Source organism: Myxocyprinus asiaticus, chromosome 12 (genome assembly GCF_019703515.2).
Source record: "Myxocyprinus asiaticus isolate MX2 ecotype Aquarium Trade chromosome 12, UBuf_Myxa_2, whole genome shotgun sequence".
NCBI lineage: Eukaryota > Metazoa > Chordata > Actinopteri > Cypriniformes > Catostomidae > Myxocyprinus > Myxocyprinus asiaticus.
In genome coordinates this window covers 5,145,318-5,159,095 of record NC_059355.1, presented here as the reverse complement: position 1 = coordinate 5,159,095, position 13,778 = coordinate 5,145,318, and the positions used below count along the sequence as shown (strand labels likewise).

General features: G+C 38.7%; 1 protein-coding gene across 1 annotated transcript in view; it reads right to left on the bottom strand.

The window, feature by feature from the left end:
• Positions 1-13,778, bottom strand: part of LOC127449144 (kalirin-like) — a 122,649-nt gene that overhangs the window by 37,861 nt on the left and 71,010 nt on the right. Inside the window, exons 23-33 of the mRNA XM_051712374.1 lie at positions 13,568-13,692; positions 13,219-13,285; positions 12,488-12,594; positions 9,294-9,363; positions 8,870-8,959; positions 8,220-8,312; positions 7,994-8,105; positions 5,948-6,138; positions 5,707-5,808; positions 2,894-3,036; positions 1,948-2,050 (exon numbers count right to left, since the gene is read on the bottom strand). Coding sequence (XP_051568334.1) covers positions 1,948-2,050; positions 2,894-3,036; positions 5,707-5,808; positions 5,948-6,138; positions 7,994-8,105; positions 8,220-8,312; positions 8,870-8,959; positions 9,294-9,363; positions 12,488-12,594; positions 13,219-13,285; positions 13,568-13,692 — 1,203 coding nt within the window. The remainder of the gene's footprint in view (positions 1-1,947; positions 2,051-2,893; positions 3,037-5,706; positions 5,809-5,947; positions 6,139-7,993; positions 8,106-8,219; positions 8,313-8,869; positions 8,960-9,293; positions 9,364-12,487; positions 12,595-13,218; positions 13,286-13,567; positions 13,693-13,778) is intronic.

The window sequence follows — 13,778 nt, the reverse complement described above, 5'->3', positions numbered from 1 at the left end:
GGGAATTGGGCATTCTAAATTGGGGAGAGAAAAAAAAAACCTCCAATGAGAGGTTTAGCTTCTGGACAGCTATGCGAACACACAGTCACACACACCCTTTAGCTTTGCACCAAGTGCTGACAGCATGCCAACCCAAACTACCCAGAGACACAAACAAGTCAAGAAATGTCTAGTGTATACAAATAAGGAATATGACAAGTCTATATGTAGTTCATTATTTAAATGTCTATTGAGCCACACAGTCACACACACACACACATACTCGAAAAATCTCCAAACACAATGAACCAAGACACCGCTTGCTAGTACAATGACTCCAAAGAGACAGACCAGAGAGACAGAAACAGAGAGACAAAATGAAAATTAGATGTCTGTCATTATGTGACTATTATGGCTTTTTGCTTAATAAAGTTGTAAAAGCAGGGGCCTGGGTAGCTCAGTGGTAAAGACGCTCACTACCACCCCTGGAGTCACGAGTTCAAATCCAGGGTGTGCTGAGTGACTCCAGCCAGGTCTTCTAAGCAACCAAATTGGCCTGGTTGCTAGGGAGGGTAGAGTCACATGGGGTAACCTCCTCGTGGTCACTATAATGTGGCTCGCTCTCGGTGAGGCGTGTGGTGAGTTGTGCGTGGATGCCGCGGTGGATGGCGTGAAGCCTCCACACGTGCTATAACTCTGCGGTGACACGTTCAACAAGCCACGCGATAAGATGCGCGGGTTGACGATCTCAGACGTGGAGGCAGCTGAGATTCGTCCTCCGCCACCCAGATTGAGGCGAGTCACTACACCACCACGAGGACTTAGAGCACATTGGGAATTGGGCATTCCAAATAGGGAGAAAAAGCATCTTTCAAATGAATAAATGTCAACGAAATTTGAATATGTGAGAAAAAAATAACCTTGCAAGTGGACCAAACTTACGCCAAAAAAGGCTGTGATTTTAGCCAACTCTTGGCATTTTTTTGTGTGCAATATGTATCAGACAGTCAGAGAATGATAAAGGGGTGTGCTATTTGAGGTTGAGACCAGTACATCTCGAGTCAAACCACACTGAGCACCACCAAACAAATGATGTGTTTGTTGTTAGAACACACTAAGCTAAAACTTGAGTCAGAGCTTCTTTGTCTGTAATTTTTTGGTCATATTAAACAAGAGCAAGTAATCATAAAACTACAGAGAAATGACATAAAGAGATCACAGAGGGAATAGTGTTCCCATTTTGTCACACTGACACTGGATGAAAAACAGTGAATCGGAATCAAATTTAAGCGGGACAGAGTAGAAAATTATATAACAAAAACAAACACATTAAAGGCGGAGAAAGAATGAGGATAAAGGAATCATCCTGCAGACGAAAATAACTTGGGCAACACTGTAAGTCTCAGTACTAAACTTAATGTGTTAAAAACAAAGTTTACCAGTAAGTTTGACGATGCCTGAGGACATATCTGGGACATATCTAATGGTTCTGTGTTTTATATCAAATGTGTTAAAGTAAAAAAACACCATAAATCAAACTAGTATACTTTTAAGTGAGAAAAAGGAGTTGAATGCTTCTGAAATTTTGGACTGTATTTGAAGATAACCACACCCTGACATGTCCACACACTAGAGCCACACACACACAGCAAGGCAGTTGTTTACTGGCTAGACACACATACAGTATGTGTGTATGAGCAGAGTCAGATTTTCCATAGGTGAAGGAACTCCTACTGGATACAGATGAACACACACACACACACACACATACATACTGTACACTCACACACATCCAAAAAAGCAAGCAGATACATTTCAATTCTATTTTTTGCATATAGATCCTGTCTGACTGAAATTTCTGATCATATGACCCCTGGCCAAGCTAATTGGCAATACAGTGACCGCCAACAGGTTCCCGTAGACGCCCTAGTGTTATTGTGGTGTTGTTGTAGTTTACTGTAGTTCTACCTTGTCACTGTCCACAGTGTTCTGGGATGTGCGGGAAGCGATGGAGATTGTGTCGGGCTGACTGCTGGCATCACCCTGACTGTCCGCATCCTCAGTAGTGTCCCTGGAAGATGACATATATGTTACAAACCCATTCTCATTGTGATCACATACACAATGTACAGTGAGACATGAAGAGCAACTATTTGCGTTCTGAGAGATAGCAAGCTACTTTAATAGTTTGGAACCATTAAAATGTGGCATTACTTTTGTTTGGGGTCTCAGAGACCCTAGATATAGAACATGAATAAATGCAATGACTTTTCCCATGCTAAGATTCTCTGACTGGTGTACCCACTGAGATACACTGCTGTATCAAACTGAAACAGTGTTATTAGAAAGGATACCAGTCACATTTCTTCTTGGCTACTTTAAGGTAAAACAAAGGGACTTCAATAATATCTACAGTACTGGGTTTTGATTAGGTCAGAGGAACTTCAAAATTACTATTATTATTTTTTACAAAAGGGCTACATCATTGGGGTCTCTGGGACACCAAACATCAAAATAGTAGTCAGTGTCAACAGACTATGAGGGTTAGGTGAATATTAAAGATGAGAGAACAGGGTAAACAAGAAAAAGTGACAAAATCTGCTGTACATTTTGTAGCACTGAGAATTCTCTTTTTAGCAAATTGGTTCGAAAGTTTGTTTTAAAGAACCAGTTCACAAATTCAGTTGAGTTATCTCTCAACAGTGTTTGAGAGGCCCTGCACTGAATTTTACATCTTTTCTTATTGTGCAAAATGTAAAATTATAATACAATTAATTACTGGTGTTTATCACCAAATAGATGGTTTCAAATGTTCTCCATTACAGTCAATTGATTTTCAAGAGCTTTGTGAATTGGTTCAACCTTGAAACATTTGCGAATCAGACATCAGTAACATACAGGACAAGCAGTATACCTCTTGCTGATGCTGCGCTGTCTGGCTGGGGTTTTTGGAGGGTGTATGGGCTCCTTTAGCGCCCCCTTCAGGTGGACTGTTCTCTCCTGAATCACCTCCCTGATGTTCCTGATCCACTCCTGTTTTATTTCTATACTGGAGGCCTTCAGAGAAGAAATAACACATAGTAACCAATTATACTTAGTTCAATGCATCCAATATGTAAGCTTGTGTATGAAGCTGTGTGTGTTTTTGAGCCTTTTTGACACTTTCATTGAAATAGATTGTGAAAAAAACAGGAAATGCTGAGATGAACAGATTTGAACTTGCATCGTCCAAATGAGCACCAAAGTTCAAACTGTCAGAGCATGTGCACCATGGTCAGAAATTAGCCAGGGCTTAGGGCAAAAATGTGGGGTGGGGGAGAAATAGTATCTCTGATGGAGACAGAGATTGATGCTTAAATTCTTTTTTATTCTGATGTTATATTGGGCAGTTTAGCCCTCTTTTCAATACCTTTCTCTTTATTTTGCGTATTCTCTTTTACATCAGTGTTTTCCCCCTCTGTCATGTCAATCTGTGCTTGTCTAACACGGTAGCTCAGTGGTAAAATACACTGGCTACCACCCCTGGAGTTCGCTAGTTTGAATCCCAGGGCGTGCTGAGTGACTCCAGCCAGGTCTCCTAAGCAACCAAATTGGCCCAGTTGCTAGGGAGGGTAAAGTCACATGGGGTAACCTCCTCGTGGTCACCATAATATGGTCCGTTCTCGGTGGGGCGCGTGGTGAGTTGAGCGTTGAATGGCGTGAAGCCTCCACATGTGCTATGTCTCCGTGGTAACACGCTCAACAAGCTACGTGATAAGATGTGCGGGTTGGCGGTCTCAAACGCGGAGTGCAGCTGGGATTTGTCCTCCGCCACCCGGATTGAGGCAAATCACAACGTGACCACGAGGACTTAAAAAAGCGCATTGGGAATTGGGCATTCCAAATTAGGTGAAAAAAGGGGAAAAATCCCCACAAAAAAACAAAAAAAAAACATTCAAGTGTGTGATTGGTATTCTGTGTAAATTAAGGCCGTCTCTGTGCGGCATTAAAAGTTCTGTGTAATAGTGCACACTTGCCACTTTAAAGGAATATTTGACCCAAAAATGAAAATTGTCATATCATTTACTCACCTTTATAACATTCCAGATGTGTATGACTTTATTTCATGTACTGAACTCAGCTGAAGATTTTTAGAAAAAATTCTCAGCTCTTTTGGTCCTTACAATGCAAGTGAATGGGTGCCAAAATTTGAAGCTACAAAAATCACATAAGTCAGCATAAAAGTAATCCATATGACTCCAGTGGTTAAATCAATGTCTTTTAAAGTGATATGATAGGTCTGGGTGAGAAACAGATCAATATTTAAGTCCTTTTTACTATTCTCCTCCCTGCTCATTCAATCTCCACTTTAACTTTCACTTTCACATTCTTCTTCTTGTGTTTCTGGTGATTCACATTCATCATGCATACGAACCCTACTGGGCAGGGAGACAAATTTCTTGCAAAAAAGGACTTAAATATTGATCTGTTTCTCATCCACACCTATTATATCACTTCTGAAAATATGGATTACAACACTGGAGTCGTATGGATTACTTTTATGATGCCTTTATGTGCCTTTTGGAGCGTCAGAATTTTGCCACCTAATCACTTGCATTGTATGGACCTACAGAGCTGAAATTTTCTTCTAAAAAAAAAAAATCACAATTTATGGTCTGCAGAAGAAAGAAAGTCATACACATCTGGGATGGCATGAGGGTGAGTACAAGATGAGAACATTTAAATTTCTGGGTGAACTATCCCTTTAATGTGACTTCTATGCTGAGTAAAATTAATGACTGAAGTTCAGACATGAAACTCTACATGCCGCAAGCTGAAAGGTTTTTTTGAACTTGTTATCTGTTGGCCAGTCAGCTCGTATAGTGTACGGCGATAGGTCCTTAGACATGTATTTGTATCAACTTGTGTACTCTCTTTTGCCATTTAAATTACATTCAAATTGAATTTAAATTGCTTAGTTTTGCAGATATGCCGGTTTCACTGCAGCGCGGTGAGAGGTTTTCTCTGAAACCCACCTCCACCCCAGCTTCACTTGTCTAGATCTGCTACATTGGGGGTTGCATGTATGTCTAATTTTGTAGCAGCACGTCCAACATGCTTGATGCAGCATGTCTTGTGTTTTGTCTAATTGTGCAGCAGCAGCAGCATGTCTACATGCTAAACTCAGAATGTCTGTGTATGTTCTAGCAGTAGCAAGTTTTCATACTTGCTCTGCAGCAGCATAGCAGATTTAGTCTACAAAACCAAATCCTATCAATGAGTCATATACTGTACATATTAACATATAAAATCTTTCAGAGAGTTGTCATAACTGAAATCTATATAAGCAAATTTAACCACAAGTCTTATTGCGGATCTTGAGCGTGCGCTCATTTCGGCGGCCATATTAACAGGTTACAGCCTTCACACTGGGTGCGTGAACCGTGCTGTGCCGCACACGCTGGGCTAAACCGATTTATCATCATGACCTTTTGTAAGCTTTTTTGAAACAATATAAAATTCTGTAGTGAACTACTCACCCATTGCTTGAAAAAAGACATAGTGTGGAAGTTCCACATGCAGTGGCAGGGACACACACAGTTTCTAATCAGTAAATCTGACTGAATCCAGATGATTTAAGCTGTTCATATTGTGCAGTTTGGGGTTTGGGTTCGGTTCCGTGTGAATTTTGCTATAAATGTAAAACCTCATTTGTCACAGATACACAAAGACTTAAAAACATCTTACCTTGAGAACTGTTTTGTTGTCAGATGTAGGCGTCCGGCCGGCCCACAGTGCAAACTTGCACGGATCCCCTTCGATGTGTTCCGTGACTCCTAACTCTGATGTCTGTCAAAACACATTTGAATTCACACTCACACTAATTACTTACTAGTTAAGTGGGAAAAAAGCTTTTAAGGCTCTGCAGATCTCATTTATCTGATGGTGTTTACACATGTTAACAGTGTGTTATCCTGAAGCAACTTACCTGCAGCTTGTTCTTGTAAACATATTTGGTACGTCCCGATGAGTCTTTCATCTCTTTGCAAAAGACGAGGGAGATTTCGAAGAGGAAGAGGTGGCGGTCGCGGCCCTTGCGGATAAGTGATTTGGGGTCCCACACCTGGAAGGTGTCCTGTAGGATCAGCTCACCCTGTACATCCAGATTCTCATCAAAACCTGAAACCACAATCACAAAGATGTCCCTATAATGGTTACGATCAAACACAACGTTAGACCTGCAGAGTCACACTAGAAGCACTGCAATAAAATAAAATTGCTATTTGTTTTACCAAACCAAAACTCAACACCAAATGCAAGACAACATTTTTGTCAACTTCTGGGTGAAGTTCTCATACCTGAATTAAAGCAAAATGCAATCTGATCATTCATGTGCTTTAATGCTAAATTCACTGCTAAAATGTAAAAGATATGTTGTTGTTCCTCTGGAATATAATGTAACTTTTTATTTTATTACGAATACTGCTTCTGTATGCTAGTGGTTATATATCATGTGCAGGCACACATCTGTTTGCATTTTGCTTTGCAATTTCACTGGAAATGAGCGTGAGCAAACAGAGCACGCCTCTAGATCGCCTCCCGCTATCACTCAATGCCACTGATGTCGCAAAGAGCACTCAACATAAAAAATAACAAACTCTTACACTGGATCACCACTTATTATAACACACATAAATTAAATGGAAACTCCTGCTCATTTCAAAAGGTGGTGGGGACAAAACTATCAAAGGCAAAAAGTGGAAGGGACATGTCCTACCTGTCCCACCCGTAAATGACACCTACATTATTTTCCATCTTTTAACAAATGCTGTAGAATGAAATGTAAAATAAAACAGCTTTTATGTAGCTACTAATATGATTCTTGATACATGAGTGTACTTGCTTTTAAACATTCATTTCTTGCTGAATTCATGAGTAAAACATTTTTAATGACAGAAATTTTACTAAATGCACCTCTAAAATCTTCTAACACCAAAAATATGTAGTGAAAAATTGTGTTTGTTGTAAATAGGCCTTTTATAGGGATAGTTCTCCCAAAAATTTAAATTATCTCATCATTTACTCCCCCTCATGCCATCCCTGACGTGTATGACTTTCTATTTTCTGCAGAAAACAAATGAAGATTTTTAGAAGAATATCTCAGCTCTGCTGGTCCATACAATGCAAGCGAATGGTGATCAAAACTCTGACGGTCCAAAAAGCACATAAAGGCAGCATAAAAGTAATTCATACAACTCCAGTGGTTAAATCCATGTCTTCTGAAGCGATATGATAGGTGTGGGTGAACAGATCAATATTTAAGTCCTCTTTTACAATAAATACTTATACTTCCACATTCTTCTTCTTTTGTTTTTTGGCGATTCACATTCTTTGTGCATCTATTGGTTGGAGCTTGTCAAAGGTGGAGATTTGTGGTAAAAAAGGACTTTAATATTGATCTGTTGCTCACCCACACTTATCATATCGCTTCTGAGACACAGATTTTACCATTGTAGTCGAATGGATTATTTTTTTGCTGCCTTTGGGTGCTTTTTGGCCCTTCAGAGTTCTGATCATCATTCACTTGCATTGTATGGACCTACAGAGCTGGAATATTTTTCGTTTGTGTTCTGCAGAAGAAATATAGTCATGCATTTCTGGCATGGCATGAGGGTGAGTAAATGATGAGATAATTTTCATTTCTGGGTGAGCTATCCCTAATTTATACAAACTTTTCTAAACAAACTGTTTGAACTAATTTCATAAAAAAAAGTCTTTATGAACTTTAAACATTTCTTTAAAAACTTTAATTTTGCATTAATAATTAATTACTTATTAAGGCTTATATGAAGGATATGAAAAGCAAACATGTTGTTAACACTTAAAACTGTTTATAACAAAGCTGTTAATTAAAAAAAATAAACATGATGAAAAAGCCTCTGTGACTGATACAATGGTAAAATAAAAAAGCACAGTTCTTCTGTATACAGTTATGCTGATTTTTGTTTTTAGAGATGCTGTAATTATCACTTACCCTCCAGCATGCTGACATGCATGGCGTCATTAGCACGTTTGGGCACACTGAGCATCACCTCCAATCCCTCCTTTATTTCTCCTTTACCTTCCTCACAACACGTCAGCAACTCCTGTTCACAAAAATACACGTTCACACACATAACACACCCATCCAAATTGATTCAAAATCTATTTCAAATGTGATAATTATCCAGACACATCACAGCATCTCAAGGGATGTGCACCTTCAGCAGCAGCTGGTATTTGGTGATTCTTTGGACGGGTTTGATCAGGTATGATGAGATAGAATTGGCCAGTCCATGTCTCCTCTGGATCTCCTGCGAGAGACACACACATTCAAGAAAAAATAAAATCACAGCAAATTTTATGACTAGTTTCATTACATTGCGATGGGAAATTATGTTCAGAAAGTAAATGGTCAATTTTGATTTTTATGCCAACCTGAGCCATGATAGAGCTTTGCTAATTAATCTTCCTCTCTGATGACAATATTGTGTATCATTAGTGACTTTTATTGATTTGAATGGAACAGAGTTGTGAGGGTGGATGACAGCAGCTCTCTGGCGCCCTCTTTCTGGTCTCTAAACCATCTCTAGCATCTCACCCTCTTTGCCACAAAAACCTCCATTAAGAAATGCAAGTAGGTATAACTTCAAGCCGGAGATCTCTATATGGGTGTTTGAATCACCAAAAGGGGGTTGCTTCAAGTCCAAAAAGGGGCGTCACTTCCACACACAGTTAGGGGCAGGGAAAGGGTTAAGTTAGGGGCTCTATATATCTTTGCTGCCGATTTGGAGCTCCTGAACCTTTCTAGTGCTCTGTCTGCCATCATATCCTTCTAAAAAATTGAGGGGAAAAATGAAAGACCACTCACATCGAAGAACCTCCCGGCCTGGCCCTGGATGAGCTGACTGGAGTCGGGTTTGTTTTTGCAATAGGTGACGTACATGTGGAATTTATCAGCCTTTAGGACATGGACACAGACAAACATGTTCACTGTAATGTAATACTCTCACCAGAGTTTGGAAGTAGTGGAAACTCCTGCTTTAATATTAATACTTCAGAGCTGAATTGATATTTCAAAACTTTCAAGTTTTAAATAATGGTCAGAAAAATGCTGCATATGCAATTCCCAATCATTTCCAACCTCTCAGCACACATTGGTTTTAAAATATTTACATGTATCTGGAGTAAAATGATGATGACTAGTCCACACTGCAGTCACAATATGCTCCAAACAAAGCTGTATTTATTATTTATTTATGAGGAAAGAACACAATGATTCATCTGCGTCTCACCCATGTGACAAAACAATGGCCCACATCTTCTGGAAGCTGCTCATAGTTCTCCAGCTCTTTTAGAAATATACTGAAAAAACATAAAATGATGTCAAAATCATAATTCAACTGACAATTTCAGCAAATATGTACCCAATTAATTTTCTTCATAAGCATTTCAAAAATTCCTCAATAATGAGTTCTAAGCCATGTCACCAACCAGCACCAAGATGAATCACAACATTACCAACTAGATTTAAAGGGATAGTTCACCCAAAAATGAACATTATCTCATTATGTACTCGTCCGCATGTCATCCCAGATGTTTATGACTTTCTTTATTCTGCAGAAAATAAATTAAGATTTTTAGAAGAATATTTCAGCCCTGTAGGTGAATGCAAGTGAATGGGTGCCAAAATGTTGACGCTCCAAAAAGCACATAAAGGCATCATAAAAGTAATCCACACAACTCCAGTGGTTTAATCCATATCTTCAGAAGTGATACGATAGGTGTGGGTGAGAAACAGATCAATATTTAAATCCATTGTTGCCACAAATTCATCACCCTGCCCAATAGGGGGCAATATGCATGAAGAATGTGACTCACCAAAAACACAAGAAGAAGAATGTGAAAGTGAAAGTTGAAGTGGAGACTGAGTGACTGAGCAGGGAGGAGATTTTATAGTAAAAAAGTACTTTAATTTTGATCTGTTTCTCACCCACACCTATCTTATCACTTCTGAAGATATGGATTATACCACTGGAGTTGTGTGGATTACTTTTATGCTGATTTTGGAGTTTCCAAATGTTGGCACTCATTTACTTGTATTGTATTGACCAACGCTGAGGAATTCTTCTAAAAATCTTCATTTGAGTTCAGCAGATGAAAGTCATACACATCTGGGATGGCATGAGGGTGAGTAAATGATGAGAGCATGTTACATTTTGGATGAACTATCCCTTTAAAGGGAAAAGTATATTAAAATTAGGGCTAGGTAAAATTGTTTTCGATTAATCGTGTTCTGAATTTGAACGATCCTGATTTTGATTCTTAAAATCCCAAGATCGATCTTTGAAAATTTACAGATAACCAAACAAAATGTTTATTATAACAGAAATGTACCCAAATAAATCAGTCAAATTAAATTGTATCAGAAACAATCAGAATATGAATTGGAATCAAATCAAATGATAAAATCTGTACTGATACCCAACCCAAATGAAATTATTTTTTGAGTAAATGACTCAAAGAAATCACTGCGAATGATGTAACAGAATGAAAGATGCTACAATATAAAACAATTTTAGACAATGATTATATGTATAAAAACAATACATTTTATATAGTTTATAGCAAAATATTCCAGTATACACAAAATACATAAGTAGTTTGAAAGTGTAGAGAAACTTAAGTCATTTGAAATGCTTCATGAGTAGGCGGTAGCCATTTTCATGTTTTAGTGTTAACAGCAAACCCTCTGATTGGTGAATCTCTCTTTAGGATTATGGGTAATGTAGTTCTTCACCAGAAATTGGGTAATTAAATATATATATATATATATATATTTTAAATCACACTGACTTCCACTGGCTTCTACTGAAGCATACATTTGCTCATTAGTGCTGTCAAATTTAAATTTAAAATTCAAATATTATTCGAATTAGGGTGCCTGGGTAGCTCAGCAAGTATTGACGCTGACTACCACCCCTGGAGTCGTGAGTTGGAATCCAGGGTGTGCTGAGTGACTTCAGCCAGGTCTCCTAAGCAACCAAGTTGGCCCGGTTGCTTGGGAGGGTAGAGTCACATGGGGTAACCTCCTCGTAGTCACGATTAGTGGTTCTCGCTGGGCTCTCAATGGGCGTGTAAAACAAACATTCGAATGCTAAAAAGGTTATTGGAATTTTGAATGTGAGCCAAGCACTGACAATGACTTCAGAACGATCGCATTCTTGTGCTAAAAAAAGGCTAGACGCAGCACAACAAATACAGTTAACAGAAAGCAGGTGTCTCAAAACACGTTTTAAAGGCTTAAAGGTTTAAAGACACGGCATCTAAATCCACAGCGCTCCAATACGAGATGCTGAATAATCAACAATACACGGTGAAACAATCAAAGACGTTTGTCTAGCATGTGTTTACATAGAAAATTAACTGGTAAATTGGGTGGTTGCAAAAGCGTTTGGTGTGAACAGCCCAGAGGTCGCTGGCCATGGCGTCTTGCTCTCTTATCATGGTTTCTCAGATTAAGCAATGGGGTTTTTAAAACGTTTTGTCAGGAAAGGAGTTGACTTGGAAATGTGCGTCTCGAGATCCTTGCGTTCTGCTCCATCTCTCTGAGCAGCTACACCACTGAATAGCTATATTACTTCAGTAGTATTGGGAATATGTCTACCGTACATACAGCTGTACTGAATAAAAAACACTGTGGTATTGCTGTAATTATGAAGCTCGAGTCTGGGGTAATATCACTGACACCATGTTAACATAGAACTCTTGAAGCAGTCCCCCACCCCCATCCCCCTTTTTTTATTCTATGCACAGTTTAAAAAGGAATGTTTTTTAACAGCCAGGAATGTTCTTTGCAATAATTTAACAGGGTGCTATTTGATTTATATTTATTTATTTCACCCTCTTGTGGACTAAGGAAATAATGTCAAATTTAAAATCAGCTAACTTCAAAGGTGCACTCAGTATTTTTTTTCCCCATTAAAAAAGTTTTACTCCTAAAGAAATTAATTGTAATTATGAAACATACATGTATAAAATCATGACCACATACATGAGTTAAGGACTCTGGTCGTATCAGTAACCTTATAAAAGCTGTTTTATTCTACATGGCGCAGGGTCACCCTCATGGGGGCTGCCATTTTAGAATCACATGACCAGCTGAATACTGCTCGCGTAATCTCAGTAACCGTGCCCCTATAAAATTTGAATTTAATTCGAATTTTGTGAATATTTAAGGTAAAAATTCCAATTTAGTTTCTCAGCCTAGTTGACAGCCCTAGTGCTCATGGTAGGTCTGTATTGAAAGGTTTATATGTTATCGTCAAAAATCAATTTCTCTACGAAGAAAATAAACTGGATTTTTACACACTTCACATTTTTAAAAAGTCATCAAAGTGACAGTTTAGTGTTGAACTGCAGCACTTCAAATGCAAATCAAGCATATTTAACCTGGAAACCATGCCTGTATGAAAGACTCCAAACGTACTTGTTATGAAATTCATAAATCTCCTGAATATTCCCAAAGATCACATGTTCCTTGTTTGTGATTCCAGATGGGATCTCCGCACCGCTCGTCATTTCCCACATAAACGTCTGTGTATAAACAAACAATGAATGTTAACTTCATCTTAAAGGAATAGTTCCACCAAAAATGAAAATTCTGTCCTTTTTTACTCACCCTTGTGTTGTTCTAACCCGTATGACTTTCTTTCTTCCATGGAACATACAAGAAGAAATTTAGCAGAATGTTAAATGTATCTTCCGCAGTAGCTTCCAATCGTGGATATGCACATATTTAAATTGCACAAATGAGATTTGATAGCTATGGCGGAGGAGAAGATATTTTTTTGTGAAACACAACCTCTATTTCAGTCTTTTCCCCACACAAAGCTATTACACAGCTTCAGAAAACTTGGAATAAAGCACACAATTCATAGGAACTACAGCTATGGTACTTTTATGGCACTTTTTGTTGTCAATTTTGGAGCTTGACAGTCTCCTGTCCTTATTTACTTTTAATGTGTGGAAAAAACTGTGTGAACATTCTGCTAAACTTCTCCTTCAAAGTCAAAGCGTATAACAACGTAACCTTTTATGATTCTTGCTTTCAAGAATCATTACTAAAATGACTAAAACTGAAAGTTTATGTCGAACATTAAATCTGAATGCTCAGCTGCAAGTCTCGCCGTCTCTATGGCACATCAGAGCCACTCTCACCTCCAAACACTCCTGCAGGTCTCGTACGTAAGCCCTCTCCGTCTGCAGCAGCTCAGCCATAATATACCTACAGAGAGAGCAAAAAACCCTGCTGACATTCAACTCGATTACAGACATTCGAATGCAAAGTACGTCCAAGACAGCACTTCACATCAGAAAACTAATTCCTCCGAAAACCATTTAGATTAAAAAGGATTTTCTATGAAGAAGCTATTGACGCTGTGATTTAGTTTGGGACTATAGGCTTAACCTGTGCCCAGGAAACTGGCACACAGCACCAAGAGCAGGATAAAGACTCTGATTGGTCCTTAAAATCTCTCTGAGTGCTGAAGTTCATTTTATCACTCACTCTTTCTTTCTGGCAGATTTCTTTTTTTCTTCATTGATGTCGTGGTCGGGGTCATTGAGGTTGACCTCTGGGTCAGTGTGGGTCAGGCTGGCAGGGATGATGTCCAGCTCCAGGTCTTTATGGTCCTGTTAAAGAGAACAGAGGGAAGTACTGATATGATGCTTAAATCATGCGATAAATCCTAGATTTAATCCAGTCTTAATCACTAGAC